Below are 27,981 nucleotides of genomic sequence, written 5' to 3' on the forward strand. Positions count from 1 at the left end.
GTAGAGAGCCAAGAGGCTCCCAATTTACTAACACTCAGAAGAGTAGATGGTATTTATTCCCCCAGAGAGCTTCCAAACTAAAACAGGCAGAGGTGTGGGGATGGGGCTGAAACGCAGGAGCAGAGGGGAGGTGTAATAGCAACAAATGTCCTCTTAGTTCCACGGTATTTCAGGTGACTGTTCAGAGGGGGGAGAATTAAATAGAAAGAAAGGTGAAAGGAAAGAAGAGAGGGATGGAGCAGGGAAGAGAAAGTAGGAGAGCTGAGGGTGATGTGCACTGGGGGACAGACTAAAGGAGAGGGGCTGCTCCGAGCTGGCAGCCAAGGACCCGGTCAGTCTGGAGGACACCCAGGGCTTGCTCTGACCACCCAGCATCTTTGCAGCACTCCTCCACACAGAGCAGTCTCCTCTTCACGGTCTTTACCTGAAATTCACCTTTGTTAAGTTGCAAACATTTGCTTTGTAGCAGGGTGAGCTCAAACCCAAGCAGATCTCCGTGCTGTGAGGATGTCCTGGGAGAACTGGAGTCTCTGTGACCTGGTGGGGTCTCGGTGACCTGGTGCATTCCCCGTGCCGGGAAGCAGAGTCCCAGGTCAAGCTCTGGGTCCTCCAACCAGGTGGCAAAAAGCCATGCAAGCAATTTGCAGCAGCTTCCCCCTGGACTTGGCTGGCGTGAGTCTGCTGAGGCTCCAACCTAAAACCTGATCTGAATAAGCTGTTTAATAAGACCTCTGCAGCAGTATTGGGGAAAAAACAAAAAACAGAAACAACTCACTAGCCTAAGGGGAAGGATGAATTTGTGTCAATTAGCTTAGCAGAGGAACCATGCTATGTTTGTGACAGTGTTACTAAAAGCGATCCAAAATTAAATGACCATTTCTTGCTCCTTTGCTTTTTCAGGGTCCTTTTGAGGTATGTACCATGACTGTTTTGTTGATCTGCTGCTTGCTTTCATTACTAACAGAGTAATTCTTGGGAAAAGTGTGGGGGAGAGGAGGGGAGGGCAAGAAAACATCAAACAGAAGGGAGAGAGAAGGGGGCATGGGACTGAAATAAGAAAAAGCTTTGAAATGTGTGGGAGAACAATTCTCACTTTCTTTCAGGATGTCACCTTCCCACAGATATGCTCACTGGCATTTTCCAGGGGGAGCTTTAAAGCCCATTGAAATGCTTCAGGGCATTGCTCTGAGGTTGACTTCCAGAAAACACAAGGCTGGCTGACTAGTCAAACAAAAAAACCAGCATGTTTATCTCTGGGAATGCTGGCAGCCAAAACATGCTGCAAGGAAGAGAGTTTGCAAAACAGCGCAGTTGCTTCTAAATCCATCACGTTTCCTGGACAGAAAAAAAAAAAATAAATGTTGTTTTGGTTGTTGTGTGTTTCTTCCTTGTGACAAATTCAGTGCAGACCTTGGCATGCTTGCCGTGGCTTTGCTGTGTGCCAGAGAGTTGTGCTGGCTTAGTGGGAAACCCTTCATCCTTCCCTGAGCCCAGGGTATCAGCTCGTGGTGGCCCCCGGGGTCACCTGTGGGGCTGTCCCCTCTGATCTGCTGGGGAAGCTGTGGTGTTTGTGATGGTACCTTCCTCTCCAGATCTGCCATAAACCTGGATATAATCTTAAATTCACCTTTAACAAAAAGCAGGTTAAGACGTAATGGAAATAGGAGTGTCCAAAACGGTGAAATGCCCTGATCATTTCTTATGTGAGAGGTAAAGTGCATGAAAAAAATCACTTGCTAGTACAAAGAGTTAATCTCAAATCTCTCTTCCCTGCCCTGGTATTCAGCTGATGACTTGGAGATGTTTTCCTGACACACCTTGCCAAGGAATCTGCCTGCCCTGAGTTTAGGGTTGCAGTAATCAGAGTGACCTCTGGTCCTGGAGGAGTATTCTGGCTTTTAATTATTATTATTATTATTTTATTAAATTAGTTTCCTCCTCAGAGTCCTCAGGGGAATGTGGACAGATGAAATATCATTCCTATCTCTCCTTTCCTCTTCCCTCACCCTGCTCAAAAGTAAAGAAAACTAAATAACCCCCTAATCACCGAGCTACTTTCCACTTGTTCGTATCTTAGCACTCCTGCAACTAAGGTTGCAATTTGCTGTTAAATTCGTTGTGTGGAGCTGCTCCCCGGCTGGAGATGCCTACACTGACAGTGCTTCCAGGCCGGTTAACAGCTTATCTCTTTGACTTGGGTGCATGTTTTGGTTTAAAACATCTCCACCTACCCTTGTGTTTTAGATGACTAATTAAATGTAGTACCACTACTAGAATACCTGATGCAGGACCAGAGGGAATGGCCTCAGGTTGCACCAGGAGAGGTTCAGGTTGGCAATGAGGAGACATTTCTGCTCAGAAAGAGCAGTCAGGCACTGGGACGGGTTGCCCAGGGAGGTGGTGGAGTCACCGTCCCTGGGGGTGTGCAAGGAGAGGTTGGGCCTGGTGCTTGGGGACATGGTTTGGTGGTGACAGTGGTGGTAGGGGGATGGTGGGACCAGATGTTCTTGGAGCTCTCTTCCAACCCTAATGGTTCTGTGATTCTATGAATACCTGCAAGTCATTACTGGCTCCAGGCTGAGACCAGATAGTCTGATAATAAGATGCTCGATGAGTGGGTTTGGAGTGTTTGACTCCCTAAATCTGCCTACTAGGACTGTTGTGATGTTTGTCCTTAGCAATGGGAGAGTGTTCCTGTTATTGGTGGAGAGAACGTGAAAGGATTTAGAGGCACTCTTGGAAGGACAGAGACACCTTAGAGGTCCCAGAGCAGAAAGTTGGTAGCAGATTCAGACCAGAAATCTGTATTTTGTGTTGTGCAAAACAAGTGTTTCTTGCCTTATGTCCATAGCCAGAGGGATACGGCTGCTCTAGAGCCTCCCTCCTCCAAGGATGGACATGTGCTGGTTGCTGGTCCTGCCCCAGCCCGTGTGAGCCATGTTGCTGGCCTGAAGCTTTTGGATCTGAGGCAATCTCATGAGCTCCTTCTTGCTACTGCTGTCTGAAGGGCAGTTTCTCTCTTTCTTCCCACCATACTCACCCTGCAGGGCAGATAGAAGGGAAGTGTTTTGAGAGAGTACCTCAAAACGGAGAGATTTTCCTTCTCACACGAACTAGGCCTTCTGCTTTAACCTTGTGTGGTACATCAGTGACCTAGATGACATTTTCCATGTAAAAACACAACGAATGCACCCCTGCCTCAATCACGACGTGTGCGCTATCTCTGAAGGATGCAGTGGTTCATGTCTCTCACAGATAAGTCTGAGAGGAAATGCCAAAAAAATCCTGGCAGCTGCTTTCAGTATGTGTCTTGCAACCACCAACTTTTATTATTTCAATAAAAAGAGAATTCCATGCTCTCATGTGAAGGAATCTGCTAATAAAAACCAACAGAGCAGAGAGAAACCACTGAATTTGTCTCAGTTTGCAAAGCAGAGGGTCACGAAAATCTTTCACAGAGCTCTGCTGTCCTTCACAAATGGTTATGTAGCACGGGGTTTTAGGAACACAAGTCCCCCGTCACGTTCAACCTTCTGTTTTGTTTGTGCTTTTTTTTTTGTTGTTGTTGTTGTTTTGTTTTTTTTTTTTTTGTTTGTTTGTTTTTTCCTAATTTTATTGGTTGGTTTAAAATGAGCTATTACTTCCTCCTGCAAAATTTATCTCACATCGTGGTCAAGGGACATGCCACTAGAGCCATGAGATATGGTCAAGGAGTCGATTCAACTCTGATACAGATGACAATCCTAATTTTGTGCAGTAGAAATGAGATACACGTGTAGGGAGTGGTATTGGAAAGCCAGCAGAAAACTCCATTTCACAAGTGAGAAGAAGCTGTGAAAGACAAACAAGTGGTCTGGACAGATCTGTGTAGGAAAGTGGTGAGAAAAGACACGAGGGCATCAGGTAGTTGCTATTGGGAAGAGTCTGCAGCAAAGGGTGAAGGAAGGGTTGCTGGAGTGGGTAAGACGAGGCGGTCAAAGCTGTATGCTGTGCTTTTCAGGGTGTCTCTGGTCTGGAGCCCTGCCAGAGCTTCTGTAACTGGTGCTAGGGAAGCACCAGTAGTCTTTTTTTTTTTTTTTTTCTTTCCGAGGGAAGAAGATTAAAATAGCAGTGTAATTCTGGCCAGAAAATTCACTCCAGATACACCCTCTACTCATTATGTCTGTCACTTATTTTTATTTATTTATTTATTTTGTAGTACTGGCGTTATACGGGAAAATATGAAGTTGTTAGCTGTTAGTCACTTCTGTTGGGACCGGTTCCTGCCCCAGACCCCTCTGCGCTGTGCTGATAAATTGTTGTTTTCTGTGCTCAACAGGTACCTATGTCCCAAATTGCTTTCAGTGCTGCACCTCCTCCTCAGATCCTGTACAATCCTGCCCAGCAGATCCTGACGTATGCTGGGTTTTGTCCTTCTGCTGCCACTATTTCTACATATCCGTCCTACCCGTTGCCTCTTCAGGTACAGTACAAAATGGTGCCATTTGCTCCATCAGAAAACCTTGAGCTGCTTCTCGGTACAAACTCTGCAGTGGTAGGTCTTGGCTCCTGCGGGGTCTGCAACCAGGTCAGGAAGTTGGATCCCAATGCACAGGTTTGCCTCTGGGATGATTTAGCCTGGGTCTTGTTCTTAGGTTTGTCCCCAGATCTCCGATTTTCTCTGGTTGTCCTTTGGTCTCTATCTGTTGGTCAGAAATCCCAGTGTGGGATAAGGGCTGTGTTGTGGCAGTCACAAAGGTGAAAGCAGCCCCTGTGTTGGGCTAGATGAAACAGGAGCAGAGGCATATGGGGGAGCCAAAGGAATATCAGTTACACAGGACTTATCAGAAAGGTTTACATGCCTTAGTCCATGCTACTCATAATATAGGAACTAGTAGATGAGGACTCAACAGATGGAAAGGAGACAAGAAAGGTGAGGAAATAAGAGGTCTGTAAAACTGAGTGATATGGAAAGGACTGTGGCTGGATATTATTGATAACTACTCATCACACAGTTTTGGTTCTACTGGTAGAGCTTTTTGGTGGCAAGACAAGCCAGATGGAGGAAGTGTTTTGACACACCAAGGAAGATGCAAATGCCATGGGATGTTGTAGAAGAGTATAAATGAGGGGTTAGGGGCATAGTCCCTCAGCTGCTGTTAAACACAGGGAGTCCAGCCCAGAGCTGGCCTGGAAAAAGCAGTGAGTGATGCTGAGGATGGTGCTTGATTTTTATTTATTTTTTGCCAAAGTAGCCTGGTGACAAGACAGTTCTTGACTCTCCTTTGCCTGAAGGGTCCTTCACCTGCTCCTATGCCACTTGGCTATCAAATAGCGTCAGTGGAGAAGGCACCATTCCCACCATCAGTCCCACTGCCAGGGACCCTCTGTGGAGCACAGGCAAGATTAATTCTCTCCACAGAGGGTCCCTGGCAGCATGTCCCATGAGCTACGTGCCTTGTGTCCTGACAGCACTGTTGTGGAAGGTAAATGCTCACGCATACTCGTCAATCCACAGTGGCTCCCTACTTAACATGGGTATTACTCAAATTTTCTCTTTTAGGACACTTGTCTCTCCCCCTGCACAACATCTAGGTGTCTGTTCTCAAAGTACACATGCTCTGCAGGCCCACTGTGGTTGCTGTAACTCTCCCTTGTCCCTCTCTCACAGAGCTGGGAGGCCAGCAGTGCTCCTGGCCTTGGGCCTGGCACGACAGGCACCAGTCACCATCATGGCTGGGCTCAGGCCGTACAGCACAGAGCGGACAAAGCGAGATGAAGAACATTAGGGAGGAGGTGGTAAATAGCCATACTGAGACACTAGAGAGATTGCTGGCATTTTTTAGGTTTTTAAATCACAATAAAGCTGGTTTGTTCAGTCCAATGCCTTGTTACGCTTTGGCAGTCTACTGTCAGACCGATGGGTACTGCATGTTTTGCAATTCTTAATAGAAAACACTGCATGTTTAGCACAAGCTGGCTGTGGACCAGCTCCCCACAGCCTCCCAGGCCACATCTCCTCAGGGCCAATGACCACCCACACCAGTGAGTTGTTAGCATCCTCCTGGCATGGGTTTGGCCCAGACCATCTAATAGTCTCCCATCAACACCTAGGAAGGGGTCAGGAGCCAGCAGGAGCCTTGGACCATTCCTGGTAAGTGGTATGCATACAGAGAGACACACTGGTTTGGTTCAGCTGTATGGATGTGATGTGTGCTGTGCCAGTTGGCTTCACAGCCAAAGAACAGTCCTTGGCACATTTTAATAAATAAGATAATGGGGCCAGGCACTTTTGGAGACCACTGATTGAGAGGAGAAAAAAAAAAAAAAAGAGTACACATGGAGATCTTTTTTTTGTTTGCTTTTAGCTGAAAAGCTGTGCTGTTCTGCAGAGTTCAGTTAGCACGTAGCCAAGAATAGAGAAGGGGATAAACAGAGACGAAAGAAAGCAATGAGGCTGAAAAGATGCATGTAAGTAGTCTTGAGGATCAATTATAATGGTTCAGTCCTGTGTCCACTGAGAAACAGAAATATTTACCCCCAAATTCTTAACTGCATTCCAAAACAAACACTTTTTTCCCCTACATTTCTACTTTTTCTAAGAAGGGTGTTCATTTATCTTCTCTCCCCTTCATAACACTCAGGGGCAGACATCACCAGCTGTCCTCAAGCCAGGAGAGGTTAGCAAGAAGCACTGGGCTCCAAAAGGGGAAGCACTTAATCCTTTTCTTGGAAAAGAAAAAGAAAAAATAAGAGAGATACTCATACTGCATGTATGAGCTAATTATGTTGTAGTTTAGAGAGAATGAATTTCTGCATCAGCATTCAGCATAATGGAATACTTATGAGTTAAAAATTGTAATAAACTTACTCAAAGTTACAAAAGGGTGAATGTGAGAAGCCGGCCTGATTTGCAACAGCCAGATGCTCAAATGACATGCACATCCATTGAGAGCTGTGGGCTGAAACCATAGGGCTGGAGGCCTTCATAATCCATCTAAGTGCTCCAAGCAGCTGGTGGCCTGGTGTCTAGCTGCTGAATTCAGGCCTTCACAAGCCCTCCTCAGCTGGTTCTGGTCCTTAAGGCAACTACAGGCTTTATGGCTGGGATTCAGCTGGCTAAACACGGTCTGTTGACATGTAGGGATCTAGTGATGTGAGATAATGAGATCAAGTAGCCACCTGGCCCATGATGCTGCTCTATGAGGGTCCAGGTCCTGTAGTTGCTGTACCACGTCTGTGTGGATATCTGGCATGCCCCATGACATCCCCAAAGGGCTAGACACTCGTGTGGGCAGCTGAATTAAGCTCTAGATGTCTACAGTGTAGAAGACTCCACCCAAGCAGGTCTACCCTTCAGAGTCCACAGAGAGCGCAAGGCACTTCTCACATGTGGATTATCACAGGTGAAAGATGTATGAAGTGAGTGCTACGAATGCACCCTAGAGGCCTTTCCACCGACCAGGGGTGGGAATCAGTCTTTATGCTGTGCACTATGTGTTTGAGGTGGCGCTGAGCGTGCTGTGCTGCTGGCCAGCCCCAGCAGGAGCTCACCCCTGTGTCCTGTCCACATGTGAAGCCCAGCAGGAGGCCAGCATCTCACCCTCAGGCCTCATTCCTTTTCCAGTGACCTTGCTAACCATATAGCAAGGTGGGCCCCATGACACACCTCTCTTTTCAGCATTCCCTTTGGCTTCCTGCTTTGTTGGGGTCCCCAGTTGGGGTCACACACGTGGAGGCTCAGCTCAGCTAAGACTAAGATTTGTTCTCAGTCTTCTGCTGAATTCAGTATCTCACTGCATACCTGCTTGCTGAGGCAAACAAAGTCTTAAAAAAATAATCACACCTTGAGCTGGTGCCAAACCAGTTTAGTTTACCTCACAGTTTGCCCACAAGCAGAAATCAGCCAAATACACAAACAGAGGTGACACCAGGAATGCATTTTGACGAAGTTGTAACCAGCATTTCATTTGTTTACCATGGCATGTGGTAACAAAATCACTCATCCCTTACTGGTACAGGTCAGTCACAGCCGGTCTGGGTAGGAGGCCTGCCAACCAGGTAAATGATGAGCTGTGCAGGGGCAGCTGGGGTTGTGAAAACCAAACCAAAACAAACAAAAAAAAAAAGAGCAATAAAACCCAATAACTCCATTTGGAGCTGATCTAGCCAGCAGGTCTATAGGTATACTTGCACTGCCTCCTGCATAGTTACGGTGCACAAACAACCTTCCTGTCACAAAGTCCCCTTTCATCAAAGTCCCCCCCGTGGCATGGGGACTGGCAACCCTGGGCAGCTCTGAGATGCCACCAGCCAAGTATCAGCCCTGGTACTGGCCTTCTAAATGATGACTACTATTTTTTTTTTTTTTTATCATGGTAAGTACCCAAGACAGCATTGTTTCCTTGCCTGGATTTTAGATTTCCCTTGAAATAGATCCATGTTTACTATTTTTTCTTTTAAATTCCAGGCATTTTAGGCCTGAACTTGAAGGGAGCTGAGCCCAACTCTTCTGATGGAGCCCATGGACTGGCATGTGAGGGGAGGAGTGAAATCCTGACCCTCTTGAAAACAATGGCAAAACTTGGTTTAGAGTAGTGGAGGATTTTATCCAGAACAATAGTCCCTAGAGGCATCCTGTTGTTTTAATAAATCCTAGTTGTTACTCAACATGGGCTGCTTATTTTTCATGCCTCTTCCAGCCAAGGCCTCCTTGTAACTGGGACAGCCGAGGTGAAAGACCTACAAGGAGGTCTTTTAAAGAATGCCTACCTGTAAATTTTCTCTTATAAGGAGTCTGCATTTGGCACATCAATAAGAAAAAAAACTGCATTTATGCAAGTATTACAACTTTGAGATTTTAGAGTGATGCCTAGAAATTTGCAGCTATATGTAACTTAATCAGGCAGTTGGGTGCCATGCCTCACCCAGGAAACCAAAGCACCTTCTGCAGAAATTCCTGTTCTGTTGTCCAGCTGTATGCACAATGTCTATTAAAAATGACTTGGATTACAGGTGGAATGTCTTCTTTCACTGCACACTGTAATCGCTGTCCTTTAGCAGGTTCTCTAATACTGAAGTGAGTGTTGTGCTGCGATGCATGAGAAATGTAACCGTGGGACATAATACTTACATGGTAAACACTTAAATCAGAGCCACAAACGGGATCATAATCATTTATTGAAGCGTTTTTCTTTGTCTGTATACAGCCTGCCAGCAATTTTCCAGGAACATCATCTACTGACATTTCTTTATCAGAAGAAACTCAGCCTCCATCTCAGTCCAGCTCCAACTACGGCCTTCCCCCCAATGCTCCACCCCTCTATGCACCGACTTACTTTTTGCCTGGAGAAAAGCCTCCACCATACGCACCGTAGGACAAAGAATGTCTTTTAGGCAGCTGGTAGGCTTCTTTGTTTTTAAGAAACCTTTGGAAACCCTGTGCCCCGCAGGCACTAGACTTACCAAGGAACCCACCACAGAGTGTGTCACGGCCACTCTGCTTTTAGCCACATCCCCCCAAGCAGAGCAGAAACCTGGCGATGTCAGGGCAGGCACATCACCAGCAGTGTGACAGGTAACCACCCAGTTTGCCTACCTGCAGTCAAATGCAGTATTGCTTTCTGCCTACCCTGAGTTTTTTCCTTCTCCATATACTGCAGAGTGATTTTTCTTCAAGAGGAGAAGTGAAGAAAACGCTCTGGATACGTGTTCTGCTTTCATAGACCAGTATAGAGGGGTTTTAGTCTGTGCTGTCTGAGTGGGTAGTCTGGAGCTCTCTGAGTAAATCACTTTGGGTAGGAAGAGCCTCGGTGTTTGTTTGCTTGTAGTATTTATTTAAGAACCCTTTTTTTTGGTGAAAGAGTTGTACCAATAAAAAAAATGTGTGGCAATTATTTTGCAATAAAATTGACTGTGTATATTTATACTGTACCTAAGGCTGTTATATTTATTAGAACAAAAGAAAGAAAAAAAAAAAAAAGAAAAAAAAAAAAAAAAGAAGAAGGAAAACTACCCTATGGAATAATTCCATCAAGTTTCAAATAGAAAGGTTAATTTTATTGGATTTTTTTAAAAATTTGCACCTCATGGCAGTCTAGTCTGCATAGTAAAATGTCATGTCAGCACGCTAGAGGTGTAATTTCTAGACAGATGTTTAATCTGCACTTTAGTGTTGGAATTAATTCCTTTCTAGTCAAAAGAGGATCACAACCAAAAGCGCTCTCTGTGAACCCCAGTTATTTAAGTTTAACAAGGTCTGGTAATTCTGCAACCACTGAAAGAGAGCTGGTGAAGGGTCGGAATTCCTTCATAATTTTCCCCATTGTAAAGCACTGGAAATACTTTGACAAGGCTAAGCGGCAATACTTGTAACAGTGCCTTTGACAGGAACAGAGTTGTGTGTGCCCTGTCCCCCTTCTGTACATCATATTGGTTGAGATCCCTCTTAGAGTGTGGCTTTCATATTTAGTGGCTACACAGGCATGGAAACCCATCAGATTATGGCACCACGCCACTGCGTTTTGCTCCTGGAAGAGGGATGATGCTGCTGCTTGCTCTGTAGATCTTGCAGTCTAGACAGCAACGAAGCTATAGATATTTTCTGAAAGGCCAAAGAGCAAAGCAAGGAAAGGGAGGTATTTCTCATTAGCTTTTTAAGCAGCTGCTTCATATTATGGAAATATAAAGAAACACTATATAAACAAAACCAGCCTACTTGACAGTTTCCTTTGAAAGGAAGTGACACCATCAGACCAGCTGAAAATAGACCAAAGAATGATCATCCTTTTACATAATACTTTCCACCTTTCAAGAATTTCTATTGATTCATGTGCTGTACCTCTACGTATAAAAAAAAAAAGATTCAGAACTAATACAAATAAGGTCAGAGGTTAATTTATATGGATCATAAAAAACATACTGTATTCCATCTTTTTTTTCTGATATGCAAAGTTTTAGGCCAGTGATGTTAACATTGGTGACAAGGCGCCTTCCTTGTGTTGTTGACGAGGTCAGTGATATGAACTGGGTTAAGAGAAACAAAGTCAGAGGGGAGGCTGCTGTTTACTGCTACTCATGAATTCAACACATCGAAAATTCGTAGTTGTTGTGCAAATGCATGCTGTGAAGAGCACGATCACCCTAATCATGCACTGAGTGGAACTGCAAATGGACTTATTTTGAGTTACTATGCATACTCCCTGGGGAACCACCTGGGTTCATTTTTGGGCACTTTTGGAGTCAAAAGAAAACCACACCCCAGACTTGGTCCCTTTGAGCTGAGCACCTAGACTGCAAACAGAACAAAAATGAAATCAGTGTTTCTCTTGGGTTGAAGCACAGTGACTGAGGAGGAATGAAGGAATGCTTATCATTTCATTTCTTCATCTCAACAATATATAGAAGTAGCTGCCTCTTCCTCCAGTGCCCAGGGTATTAAAAGCAATCAAGCTTGACAGAAAAGCACCCCCACACACACTCCTTACCTCCCTTTCTGTAATTCTCCAGACTTGCAAACTCTGGCTTTTTTTTCTAAGCCACATTTTGGTTGGAGTTTGTTGTAGTCCACGCAAAATATCTTCTCATACATGCACAGATACGCACAATCCTAGCGATATTTTTAGTTCCGAATTAGACTGTTATTAAAAAAAAAAGAATTATAGTCTTTTTCATATAATACTAAGCCTGCAACTGCAGGCTGCCACAATGTACCACAAGATTCGCGTTTCCAGGATCTGGCTTCATAAACAGTACCACTTACATTAACACAAAGGTCAGACATATTTGTGATTCATTTATGCCACATGTTATTTTTTTGGGATCCACCACAGAAGCTATACCAAAAAACAAATGCTAGACATAAGACTGCTTTGCTAACATGCTTCCTTTGAAAAGAACAAAGTAAAATGGGGTTTGTTCCATCTACTTGGTTTAAAAAATAGTAGGTGCCATCCAAGTTTGTACTGTTTTCATTAGAGCTCCTCCAAGTTAAAAGAATGGGAGATGTATTTTGGTAAAGTACTAAAATAACCAGGAAAAGCAAACAGAAAACAAACCACCACAGTGAGGAAGTGCTGTTCACCACAATACCTTCAGGATTCCCTGCTCTCACTGGAATAATAAGCTGATGTTTCTTCGGTTCTCCATCAAATCTCAAGTTGATCCAGCATCATTGACTATAACAGAAAGCACTCCTGCACATAACTTGGTACCCTTTGCTCAATATCAAAAAGCGAACCCATAGAAATACTTCTGGGTTTTCCTATCCACGCACAGTCCACCAGTGAGTCTGTCCCCGTTATCACTGTCTCATTAGCAATTATCCTTCCAAACTGGCATCTGGTCATTCCTGAGTGTAAAAACCTTTGTCAGCTGGATACAGTTGGGATAGTCTTGCCCTGCCTCCCTTCATTCCTCTGGGACAGTTACATCTCCACACCTCGGTCACTTACCTTGTCACGTGTGCTTTATTAGGTTAATCCATCAGCTCCGTATTTGACTAGGCAAAACATGGCATAGAACGACTGGGAACAATTTATTAAAAAACCCTTGTAGAATTAGACCTGTTCCATATTAACCCTGTGAAGCACAGGGTGACCTTAGCCACTTAATGTTCAGATATCCACCACAGCATACCTCTCGTTCTCATTTCTTTAACCCACTGGAAGGCAAGGAGCAAATAAGCAAGATTCAGTTTCCTCAAAGCAGGCTAGGCAAAGCCTGCCCCAGCAGCACCAGGATAGTTTAGAAGTTAAATGCACTTTATGGCTCTACAACCTCTCCCAAGTAAACCCACAAGCATATTCTCACCGCACTGCAATTCAGCCTGGCTAACTCTCAGAATCACAAGCCTCTGTGCTCCCGTTAGGCTCACGGTGAATGAGCCAACCTCAAAATTAAGCAGCAAAAAAATGTCATCACCACTTAATATTCCCAATTCTCAACACCTCATCATTTGCTTCAGTGGTTATTGACACAAAAGCCATATGGCTTTCAGCTTATGAGTCTTTTCTTCTAATTGTTTCCTGCTGACCCAGATTTTTCTTTTTTTTTTTCCATTCTCTGTTGACCAAGAGTTTTTCTAAAGGTCACAACTGAGTCTTCCATCTGTGGTACCAGCAAGAAAAACTGTAGCAATAATAATAGCAGCAACCGTGTGCTTTCCAGCCCAAGGATATGTAATACTGACACAAACACATAACCCCCACCTCCAAACAAATTGAAACAAAAAAAAAACAACACTGTTGTAATCTCCATATCAGGCACAGCCTGAGTCATCATCTCCAAATAGCAGAGTACAGAATAATGTGAGTACAGGTAAATTAAAAACTTGTATGTAAATATTTTATTCTCTCATACTTTGCAAATCAGAAAGCAGTGTTGGTAATAAAAATAATACAGAATTATTATTTTTCTTCCAGTCCACACTCATATATTACCAGGTTTTCCACATTCCAGATAAAACTGTCTCTTACAGTTTAGACATGACATTCATTTAGGCATATTCTGTACTTTTGGCTTATTTAATATTAGTCTTCTGAACTATTTACAAATATATTACAACCTTTAAACCTCAAAGCAAAGGAGTATTTCAATAATCAATCTGACATAAGGATCAGTAGCTCCTACATAACTTCAGTGTTTAAGAGAAACTATACACGCAGTGCGGTAGGTCTGAATAATTTATATCTTAAAAAAAAAAAAAAAAAAAAGAAAAGCATTGAAAGTTCCCTAGTATAAAACTTTCGCCTTGCAGTGGTACCTACGGACCCGCCTCAGCTGGAGGACACGAGTGTGACGTGATGTCGCTGTGCTTGTACAGTGCCTCGTCCAAGTCCAGTGCCTTGCTGTTCAGCTTCACAGTCATGCAGCCGTGGTAGAACGCCGTGACTGGAGTCGAGGTGACGGGAACATCTGTGCCAAAGGGGAGACAAGCATCTTTGGGGGCCCGTTTTGCACGAAAAGCTGTCCCACCTATGCTCTGATGAGCATCAGTGAACATGACAGGAAGGCTCACTACTCCTAACTTCTGCTGTATCACTTACACGCTGACCATAAAGAAACGAACAAAAATTAACATGAGCTTAGGGATATGGTTTAGTGGGGACTGCTAGCGTTAGGTCAGAGGTTGGACTCGATGATCTTGAGGTCTCTTCCAACCTAGAAATTCTGTGATTCTGTGATTCTCTACCCTTCCCCGAAGGTTATTAGCTTACTTACAACCCAAAGCTGACCCAGCTGTGCTGGTTGTGCAATGGCAAGCAAGGAATGTCTCACAGATGAGGCAGCCTCCCACTGAGGCAGGTAGCAAAGCAACCCCCTTATCTCTACACCGAAGCAAGGACGAGGTGAACAATAGGTTGCCCTGTTGGTCTGAGATTACACGCCATTTAAAGGGTTCTGCCAGGCCAAATTCAACACTGATGTAATCAAACACAGCTCACACTGTGGCGGACTCCAGGACTGAGCGAGAGAAAGAGTGTTTGTGTGGGGTTTCTAAGCCACAAATAGATACTATAAATTTTTCAGCTTTCTGGCTGGAAAACACCATCGCTTGGTGCTTGCTTAAACAAATGATTTCAGCTATTTCCTGTGCCTCCCTGTTTACCAAATTTTATCTCTGGAGTCTGCTTAAGATAACCGCACTCTTACAAAGAAGTGGGTCTCTGTGTTATAGTACCTCACACGAATTTAAACTAAATTTTGACTCAGAAGAAGTTGACAGCGTTGGCCTCATGGCTTGAGCACTCATCTAAGGAATCACGCTGACTGCTGATACATGTGCCACACGGCTTAAGGAAGGACAGCATGGGCTGGATGAGATGCATTTATAAGATACTGTCAAAAATAAATATAAAAAGGATTTTTTTGTGTACCTTATAATTGGAAATCAGGTCAAATAAATAATTTTCTGTTATGAGTAGACATAGATCTGTCTGTTTGGGGCCATGTGAAGACTGAGAAGGCTTGTTTAAAGGCTCCTTTACCAGGTTTGTATACACATTGCCTGGAAAAATGACTATGCATCATATAAATTACATAATTCAGGATTTATCCAAACTGAAAATACCATAAAAAGGTAGTAAATGCCTGTAAGTTCCCTCTTGTCTCTTAAACTCTGAATAATAGTTCCACACCTGCAATCTTATCTGTACTTAGTATGGGACATAATGCGTATTTTGACTCAGGATTCTCTATTTATTTATTGCAAATGGAATAAAGAGATTAAATGTGATTGGTTCTTTTCCACAGGGTAAAGAAGCAGGGAAAAAAAAAAAAAAAAAAAAAAAAAAAAAAACGTTATTCAGATCTGAATGAGCCAAACTCGCTTCGATCTGCCCATTTGATACAGTTATTTAACCCAGAGTTATGAATCCAACCGAAGTGCTGAAATGTTTATTCGTCTGGCAAGGAACAACGCTCCTCAGCGCAAGCGTTGGGTTCCACTCGATGGTAAAAGCAGAGCAGAGGCAGCAAAAGTCCTGCTGATGAGTACAACAGATCAAAGGGTGAAAGCAGCTAAATCTACAGAAGCCAGCTGGGGCTGAGAGCAGTAGTTAGGATACTTCCCACCTAGCCCTAGGTAATTAAAAACTGCCTTTCTCCCAGCACAGTTAGTCTGAGCTAACCACAGACAACCCAGGACATGGTGGCAACAGTCGTGCCATGTGCCCTAGTGCACACAGCACCTCAGCCACTCTGTTCCAGCTTGACTGCTTCAAAACCTATCGAGAGGCCAACGCTGCTCCCTCTCCCTCGCTTGGGTGAGTAAGGGCAAGATTTTGCTGAGCTGCTGGCAACAAAGTAGGATGGACTGCGCTGTGTCACAAACACAAGTGTTTCCTTAATTGCATTCCTCAGCAGTAGGGACTGATAAACCAGTTCAGCCAGAACAAGAGACAAACCCCCAAAGTTTGGCCAAAATTCATGAGTCAGATGAAAGCTTGATCTTGCAGGCTCACAACAGAGGAGCAAACTGATCTCGTTCAAGAAGCTGAAAAGCCACCAAAGCTATAAACTGTGGTAGGCCTCTGGTTGTGCTCTAACTACCTTCAGCTGGGAGGAAATAAATTAATTGTGGACTGCTGTGTTCAGCTCAAAGACAGCATCAGCCAGGGAGAATCAGCACACTGGGCTTTCCAAATTTCAGTCAAAACAATGTGAGTCAGGAGTCTGACGGGAGTGAGACAGAAAAATCAGATTTTGGAGACAAAAGGGCAGAAAACCTGTCCATATATATCTGGGAGGTTGGGAAGCTCGGTGCTGTGTGCTATGGCATGAAAAGTTTAGCCCTCACAACAGGTTCTTGGACCAATTCTGAAACTTCCTATCAAAGATGATGGGATATACAAACTCCACAGAGGAGAACAGATGAACACTGAGATCTCTTCACAAGGAGTGCTTAAGTAGCAACATAAAGCTTGCACATTCTAACGTAATGAATGTTTATGTGTGTAAAAACTGCAGGATCCTGTGGTACAGGTCCTATGGATCTTACCATGTGTAAGGTATTACAGCTACCCTTTAGAAAAATCGATCCTATTGCTGACTAAGGAAAAGCTCCTCCTTTTTTTGCCTCCACCTGTCCTCAGAAGGACACAATCACTGAAGAAAAACCAAACCAAAACAAAAAAACATCAAGCACACCCTCACTTCTGTTGGGATCACGCACGCCTGCATCACAGACAAAGCTTGCTCAAGCACAGAGAGTGAGGCTCCTAGGTTTAATGAATAGGGACAGCTTTCCTGACTGCCAGCTCAGGGAGGTGGGATTCTGTATTTCATGCTATGAAACTAGATGCTCACCTGGCAATCCTCCCACATACGTCTTCACTGTTGATTGCAAAGAGCTTTCCAAGACGGACAGGCTGTCCTCTAACTCCGAAGCGCTTAATTCACTCTCTCCTGCCATCCCATCTACCCTCAGGGATAGCTGGTCCTTCTTGAGGAGGATGTCCACAGAGTGTTCCTTCTTATCGCAGAGATTTATTGCCAGTCTGGACACAACTGTGTGCTCCAAGGCCAAGATGACAAACTAGACAGCAGGGGAAAGACAAAAAAATGAGGCAGTGAGCTGAAATATACCTCTCCACACTTATGCAGGGCCAGGATGACAACATTGTGGCCTTGTTTATGAAGGTTTTGCAGAGCCATGAGAAAATTAGCATTATTATTATTATTGCTGATCTTATTCTGATCTCAATTGCACTGAAAGAACTATGAATGAGGGGAACTAACTGTTTCTTGTAACCACTTTCTCCTAGGAAAGAATTCTTAGTGGGTTTTAGTGGACGTAAGTACACCATAGCTGCTGTATTGTACATGAAAAGTTGGCTGATGTGAATAATTAGTGAAATTATTCCTTATTTATACTCTTGTAATGCCAGAATTTAGCCCTTCATTCTGAATGTAATTAGATTAGCATCTTCAGCCCTCCATCATCACTGACCTTTCACAGCATCTGGAGTGACACCTAAACCTGTCTCTTGTCTGCCTTGGGATTATTACTGAACAACTCCAGAGAATGGAAACTCTCAGCTTATGAGATTGAACAGCTTCTAAAACCAGCAAAATTTAACAAAATCTTCTGGCATTCAAGAGACCAGTTCAATCTTTTGCCTAGGCCACATTTGCAAAGAGCTCACGAGTAGTATCTAACACGTACCCCTCAGGGGCAGAATTTCAGTGTTGGCCAAGCAGCCCAGTCTCAGACCACGTTCTGAACTGCTGGGCCCAAATAAGCAGGCAGGCAAAGAACCTGACAGCTCTTTCTTAATAATGACTCTCAGGTCCCAGGAAAATAGCAAGGAGCTTTCTCTAGAAAAATGCTTAATCTATACCTGCTGTTTCAGTTTCTTTGTGGAGTGATAGTCAATCAGAGACAGTGATAACGGGACAGATGCTTCTTCCGTAACCAGAGCAAAGAGCACACCGGTGTCTGTTGCTGGCTGAATTGCAGCATTTAGTTCTATTTTCCAACTTGTCTTGGTTTCATTTCCAGAAGAAGGTTGCACTATAAGAAAAAAAAAAAAAGTGTAGCAAGACAAACGTAAGAATATCAGGTTAAATGGTAGAATGTGCAATTTCTGTCTGGAAAAGAGGATAGATGGAAGAACATATGGAGAGACTGAGAGACTGCCACATTTCTTTTACTCAAAAAAATGCTGAAGCACCTGAACATAAAATCAGAGAAGAAAATGGCATCAGTTCCCTCTTTTTACCTTCTTCAGTGTTGCCTTTCAGAAGTCAAAAGACAAGGTTAAGCTTTTTATCACAAAGAGAGATGCAAATTCCCATGGCTGTCAATCCATCCCATTCAAAGAACTGCTGCAACACAGGGCAGCCATTTTTTACATGGTTCTTGACTGTCAAAAGATCATGGGAAATCTGACATACACTTCTATAAAAGCCTGTATTAAACTGAAAAAGCATATAAGTATACTACATCGATCACCAGTTAATCACTTCCTGATCATCACCCTATCACAAGCATGGGACGTTGCATCTCATCTGTTGAACTTGGAATTAAACGTGCTGGCATCTTGCTTACTGATGTGTGTAATTCATGTAATTCACTATGGCTTGCAGCTCTCCTTGTTTAGGAGAAGACAGTGGCCAGGGCTGGAACCAGCTATGATTTTGACAGATGAACAGGGAGGCCCCTAAGGCTGAGGATGAGGTGGAGCCAGCCCAGGTGTGAAATGCATTGGTGGAACCACACAGAGAGAACCTATTCTGTGCTGGCCAGGTCCCTGCTGGCTCTAGTCTCCCTTTGCTAGGAGCCACAAGTTCAGCTGATACCTCCTCATCCACAGCTGCCAGTCGCTTCTGCATTAATCAACACTGAGTTGGGCGTGCATGCAAGTTTCAAACTGTTCATTAACCAATTACAGTTAACGGCAGGACAACAGAAATAAAAATATGAAGTACTTACTGTAAGTAAGATTAAATACAGCAAAACCTCGCCCAGGATAGAAAGACCCTCGCCCTGCTACAGAAAAGCACTGCATCCTTTCATTCATCCTTATGGTCTCTTGGATAGTGCTGTCCTCCCCGTTCAGCCAGTTCCATGCTCGCATGCAGCCATCCAGCCGAGGGTTTATCTGGGAAGACAAAGCAGTATCTCACACCTTAAACTGCAAGAATGAGTGATTTCAGGTGCAGGGGATATTATAATATCAAACATGGAAAAGAAAATCTTTTGTGTCTTTGTGAATAGCCTTTGCGACACACAGCATGTCAGACCTGGTTCATGGTAGGTGGTGTGGTGTTCTGGTTTAAGTGAGGGGTGCCTGAGCCGTGAGATGGGCACCCTGCTCTGTGCACACCTCGTTTGTTCCAGCTTCCCGTGCTCTTATCCTGCACCAGCATTAAAATGTGAGGCAGCATGCAAGGAGAAGGCTCCTTGCAAAAGCACCTAAATCAGAACCATTATCCCAAATTAACTGAAGCAGACAGAATTAGGTGTCTGAGCCAGGATAAAAACCTCAGGAGTTTTTGGCCCTTAATCGTATACGGAGACCACACCCCTAGCTTAGCATTTCAGACAAGCATTGGCCCTGAATGACTTCCTGAGAGGAACAGAAGCCCTCCTCAGCTGCTGCACTCCCAGTCACGGAGCCACAAACTCATCACCTCGTTTAAAAGTAAGGGGATGCCAGTTTTGGTTTCAAGGTGCCAACTCCGTGTGTGGCAGGCTTTCAAAATAGCCTGAGCAGCAGCTATTTCAGAAACACAACAACCATCCAATCCCATCCAAAAGATGCTTTAACTTTCATCTGTGTGCTCTATCTGCTTGAATTAGGAAGAAGTGAAGAAAAACAGGCTCCTGTTTTCCCTTGGGTCTTACAAAACCGAAAGAGTAAAAGCCAGGAGCACAAAGCTGTGATACAATACCACGAAGCTCAAACCCCAGTCACAACACAAAAATTGCCTTCCACGTTGATCCAAGTCCCACTGGGCACAATGTTACCCTCACTCAGCAGCGTGACACGCCAGGGCCACTCAAGATCTCCAAGCCAGCATGATCACCATCAGTTCCCAGGGCTCTGCCACATGCTCCAGCTTTGCTGTGTCCTAATTCTGCAGGCCAAGGGTGGGATACATCTCACCCAACCTCATCAATCAAAAAATCAGGACTCTCACCTTTGCTACTGGCTTAGGCTCCCTCTATAGTCAGTGGAGAGAAATCTGTATCCAGGAGGTGATAATGCCACCTGTGTCAGGGCAGGCTGAACTGCTCTCAGGAGGGACCTACATCACCCCAAGAAAAGATGAAATCAAGCCCTTCAGGCATGCAAAACAAGGTAAGTGCTGATGCTGTACTTACTGGCAGAACAAGGTCCTTTGTTTTGAAAGGAATGCCTCCTACTGTCAGATTCAGCTGATACAGTCCTTTGTCCAGAGTAAACAGATCACCTGAGACAGCTATTTTCATAACTGCATCCCTGTTGACCTTTATAACCAAGCTTCTCTCGAGTTCTTCAACAGAGATCTGAAAAAGTAAAAATGTAAACAGACAATTTCAGTACAAAAAGACACGCAGACTCAACTATAGGACAGACACTATAGTAAAACCCCTACGATGCAGAAATATTTTCTGTCCCCAAGCCTCTTTTTTACCTTTTAAACTACATTCCACCTCGATATTCAAGTCTTTAGAAAGCAACCTGGAGTTGCCCTAGTGGCAAAGACAGCCCAGCTACAAAAACAGAAACACAAATGCATGCATGAATGAATGAACTACGTGATGTTTGCAGCTCGCTCTAAGCAAAATTTAAATGCAGTAACAAGTTATTAATGAGAAACTTCCTATTGCGCCAGCCTGCGAAAGGCAAAGCCGGAAGGACAGATAAGAGGATGTCTTTTGTTGGCTCAGCAGAGGATAACACTGAAGCCTTCCAGCCACAACAAGTCTAGTCTTTGAGTACTGACCCCTGAAAAAAGAACAACAGAAGATGTTGTTACGTTTGAGAGGGTAATAAAGATGTCCAACAGGCACTAATTTTTCTCTCAGAAAACTTTCTCTCAGGTCCCTGCCACTTTTACCTCCATGTCTCCTAGGAGCTACTGCTAGGAAGATTCTATCCCCACTAAAATCTAAAAAAAATAGTTGTATTTTTTAATAAAATCACTGTATTTGTGGTGTCACATGGGAACAACGATCTACACCGAGGTGCCCCGCTGGAAAGCAAGAGGCCAGGCTGCACAAACACCACGAAGCAGCCAACTGGACTCTGCTGCCGTGGGACCTGGCTTCTGCTGCCAGGCAGGGCTGAGCAGGTTTATACCTGGACACTCCCTTTGGATTAGAGTCTGTGGTGATGAAGATAAAGGAAATTTGAGAGTTGAAAAGATCATGCACAGAATATCAACCTTCTTCCTTCTCCCATGGATTCCAGTGCAGCCTGGTTTATGCTTTTAAAACATTGGTTACATCTGACATGTTGCTCCATGCTGAATCCTCTCTGACATGAATTTACTTGCCCTAAGCCTGCTCGTTTGAAGTGGCAGCTACACCACTGCTCTGTGCCCAACGGAGACACACAACCCGCTCTCAGACGGGCTTTTTGGGGAGATGGCAGGCTGCAAAGTCCACCCAGAGGGCTGGGAACATTGGCTGTGGCTGCTGGGCTGCTAAACTCAAAGAGAAGGGATTAACACCCCTTAACAAATGCCAGTTGAGGAAATTGGATTCTGCCTACCTCAGGATGCCCTCTGGCACTTTCAGCTGTGGCTCCTCACACCCCAAGCTCACTGGCTGGTGCCCCACCAGCACCCAGAGCCCAAACGGGCAACGGGACCGGGCTGCAGGCAGCCATGGGGTGAAAGCCAACTTACCAATCTTCTTGTGATTGCTTAACCTCAAGCTTGGACATTTGACAGTGCACGTAGGTTATTATCGGTGCTAAACATACCGTCTTCATGCTAGCGCTAAATTAAGCGTTGAAAAAAAGACAAAATGATAATTTTTGGAGGGGGAAACGCAAAACAAACAGGAAAGCGAGTGCATTCTCCGCTCTCCTCAGCTCATACGTGACACTTCATTCAGCTGGATTACATTTACAACGCTGTTGTAAAAGCTTTTCCTGAGGCTTGCCTGTTTGTGCTTTCCCTGCTGGGAATGATCACCTAAAAATAGATCAGGCAAGATCAACATCAGAATATACCCAGGTAGAAACGCTGGCCTGAACGTTTGAAAATGCCTTCACATTTTCATAAAATGATGCAACTTTTGTTCAAGAGACCAAAAACTTGTGCTTTTTATTGTAATTTCATTTTAAATAGTCTTTTTTTTTCCCCTATCTCCTGGAAGTTAAATTCTAAAATGACTATTTTCTCCCAACACCTGCAAAGTCACCATCAGTACCCAGGTCTAACAAGAACTAAGGGCTTGATCCTGTGCACACGGATGCCCAGAGTAAAGCTCCCAAATGGCACCTGAGTCTGGACTGTGACCTCTGAAGGTCTGGGTTGTGTTTCAGAAGGTGAGGGTGAAAAGTACACAGAAGTCCACACTTCTTGTTCAAAGTTGTATGGCTCAGACTTACTGATTAAATGGTATTTAGAGGCAGGGCTGGCACTGGATGTTAAGCAGAAGAGGACAAACTACCTGCAAGGTGGAGGTAAGGGATAAGACAGCAGAGAAAGGAGCACCCAGCAGCACCCCAGCAATGCAAGCAGCATCCCAAGCCTCTGAGGGGAGTCAACCATGGAGCAAAGAGCCTGAAGGCTCCTTTAGCTCCTTCTGCCTTCAAGTTGCTTCAGCAACTCTGCCAGGCAACTTCTTAGGTCTGACGGTACGTGGGGATACGAGCCCTGGAACTGACATCTGGCAGGAGACCAGCGATTGTACTCACTGCCTAAAAATGATAATTGCTTTTATCGTGCTGCCTGCTCTCCCTGCAGGAAGCAAGCACACTGCTTACCCTGTAACTCCCAAGCGCTCGAGCATTTTTGTATTATTGCTTGAAGAAAGAAAACACGTTTCTGGTATCTCTCCCACAACCAGTATGGGAAAGTTTGTAATTACTTCATAATGAGGTCCAGCACTTAACAAGTTTACACTCCTGTGTTAAACGGTTCGGCTTGGTAATAACAGCTTTTTGTGACTCATCTTCTACTACCACCCTCCCTGTGCAGGCAATTACAATCACCATATTTCAAATTAGCAGGACAAATCTTTAATTTAGCAAGAATTGCCTCGAGGCTATTCCTACCTGCCAAGATACAGCATGTCACACGTTTTATCTGCAGCTTTGCTGAATCTCTACAGCTCTCCATTTGGAGCCTAAAATTGTTTCAGTGACAGCAAAGGAACTGAATTAAACATCACCTCATCTGCTGAAAGTATTACCAAATGTCAGCAGCTGACAATGTATGCACTCAGGAACTTCTTTATTTATTCATTAGAAACAAATTTTTTCCTACTGTGCTTTTTTTTTTTTTTTTTTTTTTTTCTTTAATGTATAATTCTGATTTTTAACGCTAAAAAACTTTAAACAGAAAATGACTCACAGTTACCAGCATCTGCATTTGTCTCCTGTGGAAGTTAACCAAGAGATTCCCACCCACTGCCCAACAGACACATCAACTTAAAGGCCACAGATCTAATTAAATAAGACAAGAAGGGAGGGAGGGGGAAGGCACAAGTGAGAAGATGCACATATAATGCTGAGCTGTTGTAGATCATGCTATAGGATGCTTTTTATGATCCTGTCACAAAAGGTAACACCCCAGAAATGCCAGAGACATTTGAGAGAGTGCCAAGAACACGAATCCTTACAAGCTCCAAGACGCAGTGCGCCTTCTCATGAGACTGCTGGGATTATGTTGTTAGCAAGCAGAGATCGACACAGCTTCTAATAGACCCCAAAATCTTTACAAGGGAAATTGAGTGTTTTATTTATAAACAGATTTGAAGAATATAACATAGCGTAATAGATTTGTCGAGGTTCAGAGCTGAGCTCTGCCACTAAACAAATAAACAAACAAAAACAAATACACACACCATGCACAAAACAAGCCACCCTTGGAGACTTCCTTAAAAGATCTTTTGCTTGCCAACGCTACCCAGAGGACATCTTTTTAATCTTGCTAACGTAAAGTCAGCTCAGCACCGCTGCATCTTGGAGGTGCTGTGTCTGTTTATGGTAGCATCATGCAAACCAGTGATGTTGTTTAGTTTTTCTGGACATAAAGTGTAATTCAGCTTCTCAGGAAAAACATCCTGTTCTCACCTCAGCATGGATAACGTCCCGGTGTGCATGCAGATGCTCTGACTATTGAATGCATAGGTTGGGAAAGCATCTCAAAAATGTGAAGACACACGAAGACCTATGCTTAATAGGGCTCAGCAGGAACAAGAAAAGCAAGGCAAGCTCTGGGAAGTGGCCCACACTCACCGTCTGCCACATGCCATGGTTGATAAGTGGTCCGCTGCTGGTCACGCGGCCAATGCCGTTGTATTTCAGCTGCAGCTCTAACCGTCCCTTGCGCAAAGCCAAGACTACCCATGTGCTGTCTTGATGGCCTCCAGCAAAGAAAAGGATACCTTCAGGATCAAAGGTTCTAAAGTCGAACTCAGCCACAAGTCTGACCGCACAGGTGTCAAGAAATAAATTAGTTATGCAGAGTTCAAAAACCACAGAGTACTTTCCATACAGACAGCATCAACTCTAGTAGCTCTACAGCTCTGTTAGAACACACTGGCTTTTAATGCACCCTCAAAAAGCTTAAGCTATGAAGATGGGCCTCAAAATGGCATCAATAGTAAAAATGACATTACTGTGCTTCAGTAATTATCTTAGGAGCTCTGTGGTCAAGACTGCCTTTCCCAGTTACTGGTTTGGATAATGTTTCCCGTAAAGCACTCCATAACCCAAACAAATAAACATGATCACAGCAATACTCGTTATTTTAATGGCTTAACTCCCTTGCATGCATCAAAGCTGGCCAGCACATTTGACTGTCCTTCGAAATTGTCCTCACCTTGTCGGTTGTTTCCTTTTAAAGCGCAGTCTGATGACAGGAGTCCCACTGAACATCCTCCCCAGGTACAAGGACTTAACGCTTTTTGCAACAGCAAAAGGCACACATGGTATTATGTTCTATAACCAAAACACATTTTTTGAATGCTTACTCTCCTCACACAACTGAATGAGAATCTAGCATTATGCTTCCTTGTCTTTCCTCAAACATGTAATTGCTATACATATAGGGCTAGGGCACTTTAGTGGTCATACTCTCAAAATAGTGCTGCTTTGGTCCTGAGAACATTTCCTTCTTCCTTCCCTCCTCCCTCCTATTCACCTTGGCAGAATGCTTTCCTGCTGCAAAAGGAGATGACGCTCTCAAGACACAGCATAAGGTTTTCTACTGCAGCTTAGTGCCTGCAACACAAGATACGCTAAGAATTTCCTCATGGTTGGCTTATGCAGAAGCAGCCTTTGCCACTGCAGCCCATCCACCTCAAAAGCCTGGACCATGGAAGTGTAAAGTGCAAGTGCTGCTCTTAACTCGCTCTTTTTGGAATGGGGACAGGAAGAGCCTGAGAAGAGAGACTTTGGATAAACATACTCCCATAACAGGCCAACAAGACCCTTCTATCTTTCCAGGAGAGCTACTGTCCCCAGCACACGTGGCCTTGGCCCTCTGACTCCTTCCTGCTGGTCTCAGCTCAGATGGCTTTGGTCCAGAGCTTTGTCTGTTATTCTCAGATGCAGTGTAAACTAAAGGTCTGTTCTGCAGTTACAGCAACGAAGGAAGACTGACGTACCTCACACGTGTTCATGTCCTGGGAAAGTTTTACTCCCCCTCTGCCATCACAGTGACAGGTGTAACTCCCTGGTGAGTTGACACAGGTCTGTTCACAGAGCTGTTGTTCACATTCATTTATATCTACACAAAACCAGCAAAGAAAGGAGAAAACAGCCGTTGGGTTTGTTTGAACATTAATTGTCTGTGGAAAAAAGGAGTTATTAGTGATGTTTTGTGGCATCGTTCACTTGAGTGTGCTGAAGTGTTCCATGGCCAGTGCCTACCCTGTACCACATCTTTACAGGAGAGAAGAGTTGCATTAGCATCTCTGCGCAAGCCTATTCTCACACACAGATTCCTGCTGCCCAAACACACTCAGCAAGTGAGCAGGAGGGCTGGATACAGAACCCAACTCCTTGTCTGCTGGTTCGGAGTCCTGGGCTTTACCTTAGAGGTGAGATTTCCTCCCTGAAGGCCCCTTCTGCTACTCCTGTGCTGCCTGGCTCCTGCTCCCGTAGCTCGGGTTAGCAGGGGCTGCTTGCCTCACTGCTACTCACCAGATGGATCCTCAACAGACAAGTGAAAACTGATTTTTTCACTCAGTATTTTCTTAATCCTTCAGCATGTTTTTTTATCTGCTTCACCAACAAATGCAGGGAAACAAAGTGTGACGGCCCCCAGAGATCATTTCAGGCACAGATAAACACGTAGGGCCCAGTAGGGCTGGTAAGTGTGTGATTCTAGTCAGTGCATTAACTTAGACAAACGACAAGGCATAATGCTAGTTTTGGAATGCTTTCAAAATGTACTCAGTTGAGAAAGCTTGCAGGCAGTGCAGCCAGCAGGGCTGTACATGGTTCCAACGCATATTAAGCTCCTCGTTCTGAGTAATACCACAAGACAGGTTTTGACAGAACAACAGCTACTGCCCTGTAACTCTTCTTGTCCTACAAAGAGAGACAGCAATATGTACAGATGCTCCCACCAGGTCTTCTACTTTGCATAAATCCAAGAAATCTCAGTACTCTAGGTCATATAGTTGATTAAAGTCATCAAAAACCACTGCAAACTCAGTGTGTTGCTCACAACTACTGAAAGGCACTAAGTAAGATTAGAAAAATGGTTTTTACTGAAGCCTGAAGTTAAATTTCTGATCATTTTTTTAATAGCTTTAGACCACATAATACATGTTAATATGCTGTTATTTCATGAGCTTACCATCACAAGTCTTTCTCAGCTCATTGTACTTGTAGCCTGAATCACAAAGACACTCATATGAGCTTATCAGATTTTTACAGCGAGCCTCTCCACAGATGTCTGCCGATGCTGCACACTCATCTATGTCTGCAAAACAAGCAATTAAACAACACTACTTCAGATGAGTATAATCACTTCAATGTTTGCACCCCAGAGTGGGCTGAGAGTCAAATGATCCCTCTACGATTTTTGTAAATGAAAAAAGAGTATTTTTAAGAATCTACCTCTACTGTTCAGCTAGCTAGAAGGGATGACTGCAGGCTTTCAAGACCAGCTGTTATTTCTTTCCCTAAGCCATCGACCACTATTGGAAAAAAACAATGCAAAGCAAGCCTAGAGGAAAACCATAAAACAAAACAAAGCAACCCCATGATAAAACAAAAAACCCACTCAGTTCAGGGGGCTGAAACTGTGGGATAACAAGCAGCCACCAGGATATTAGGAAAAGCAGTATGTTTTTGAATAAAACACAGAAGCAGCACTCAGTCTGTGGAAAAGCCAAGATCTCTGTTCTTCCTCAGACAAGCAAACAACCCTGTTTTTTCACACATTCACAAAACTGAGACCCAAATCTGCTGATCTGCAGTGGTAAAGGGGAATTGAGGCAGTCCAGTTTGTCACAGAGAACAAGTCTTGTTTAAGAGGTGTTGTGGAGTTTCACTACAAAGGCAGGCAAGGGACTGGAACTGGAGGCCCATAAAACAAAAAAATGTTTTCCTAACATGTTAACTAATCCCCAGCAAAATCTTGGTGGTGTCAAAACATTTACAGTATGTTGAGAGTTTCATATTTACTTTTGCTTTCTATTGCATGTTAAGACTACAGTTACACTTGGTGATTTTCCCACGTGTGAGAGAAGTAACCTATCTTGTACGCTGTGTAACCTAGTCTACAAGTCAACTGGCAAACATAATGTTTTAGTGTGCACAGCTAATGATAGGAAAAAACTGCAGGAAACTAACAAAATGTACAAAAGCATTAAAATGT

The 27,981-nt window shown here is 44.0% G+C and overlaps 2 protein-coding genes across 5 annotated transcripts in view; one reads left to right on the forward strand and one right to left on the reverse strand.

Moving 5' to 3' along the window:
• The window catches only part of TMEM255B (transmembrane protein 255B), a 63,459-nt gene extending 53,560 nt beyond the window's left edge, over nucleotides 1-9,899 (forward strand). The window contains exons 8-10 of one of the 4 annotated variants that reach the window (XM_082758588.1): nucleotides 901-912; nucleotides 4,319-4,462; nucleotides 9,189-9,899. In XM_082758588.1, the coding sequence (XP_082614714.1) occupies nucleotides 901-912; nucleotides 4,319-4,462; nucleotides 9,189-9,356 (324 nt within the window). In that variant the 3' untranslated portion in view covers nucleotides 9,357-9,899. Of the gene's footprint in view, nucleotides 1-900; nucleotides 913-4,318; nucleotides 4,463-6,347; nucleotides 6,415-8,449; nucleotides 8,496-9,188 lie in introns of those variants that run through there. The other 3 variants (XM_082758591.1, XM_082758590.1, XM_082758589.1) reach the window with 3 other exon arrangements.
• A 3,402-nt stretch (nucleotides 9,900-13,301) lies between these two features.
• GAS6 (growth arrest specific 6) overlaps nucleotides 13,302-27,981 on the reverse strand; it is a 35,849-nt gene continuing 21,169 nt past the window's right edge. The window contains exons 7-15 of the mRNA XM_082775444.1: nucleotides 26,956-27,081; nucleotides 25,757-25,878; nucleotides 24,970-25,088; nucleotides 24,384-24,573; nucleotides 20,309-20,473; nucleotides 18,914-19,082; nucleotides 17,820-17,992; nucleotides 16,786-17,014; nucleotides 13,302-13,893 (exon numbers count right to left, since the gene is read on the reverse strand). Of these exons, the coding sequence (XP_082631570.1) occupies nucleotides 13,742-13,893; nucleotides 16,786-17,014; nucleotides 17,820-17,992; nucleotides 18,914-19,082; nucleotides 20,309-20,473; nucleotides 24,384-24,573; nucleotides 24,970-25,088; nucleotides 25,757-25,878; nucleotides 26,956-27,081 (1,445 nt within the window). The 3' untranslated portion in view covers nucleotides 13,302-13,741. The remainder of the gene's footprint in view (nucleotides 13,894-16,785; nucleotides 17,015-17,819; nucleotides 17,993-18,913; nucleotides 19,083-20,308; nucleotides 20,474-24,383; nucleotides 24,574-24,969; nucleotides 25,089-25,756; nucleotides 25,879-26,955; nucleotides 27,082-27,981) is intronic.

Source organism: Aythya marila (assembly GCF_965140915.1).
Source record: "Aythya marila genome assembly, chromosome: 1".
NCBI lineage: Eukaryota > Metazoa > Chordata > Aves > Anseriformes > Anatidae > Aythya > Aythya marila.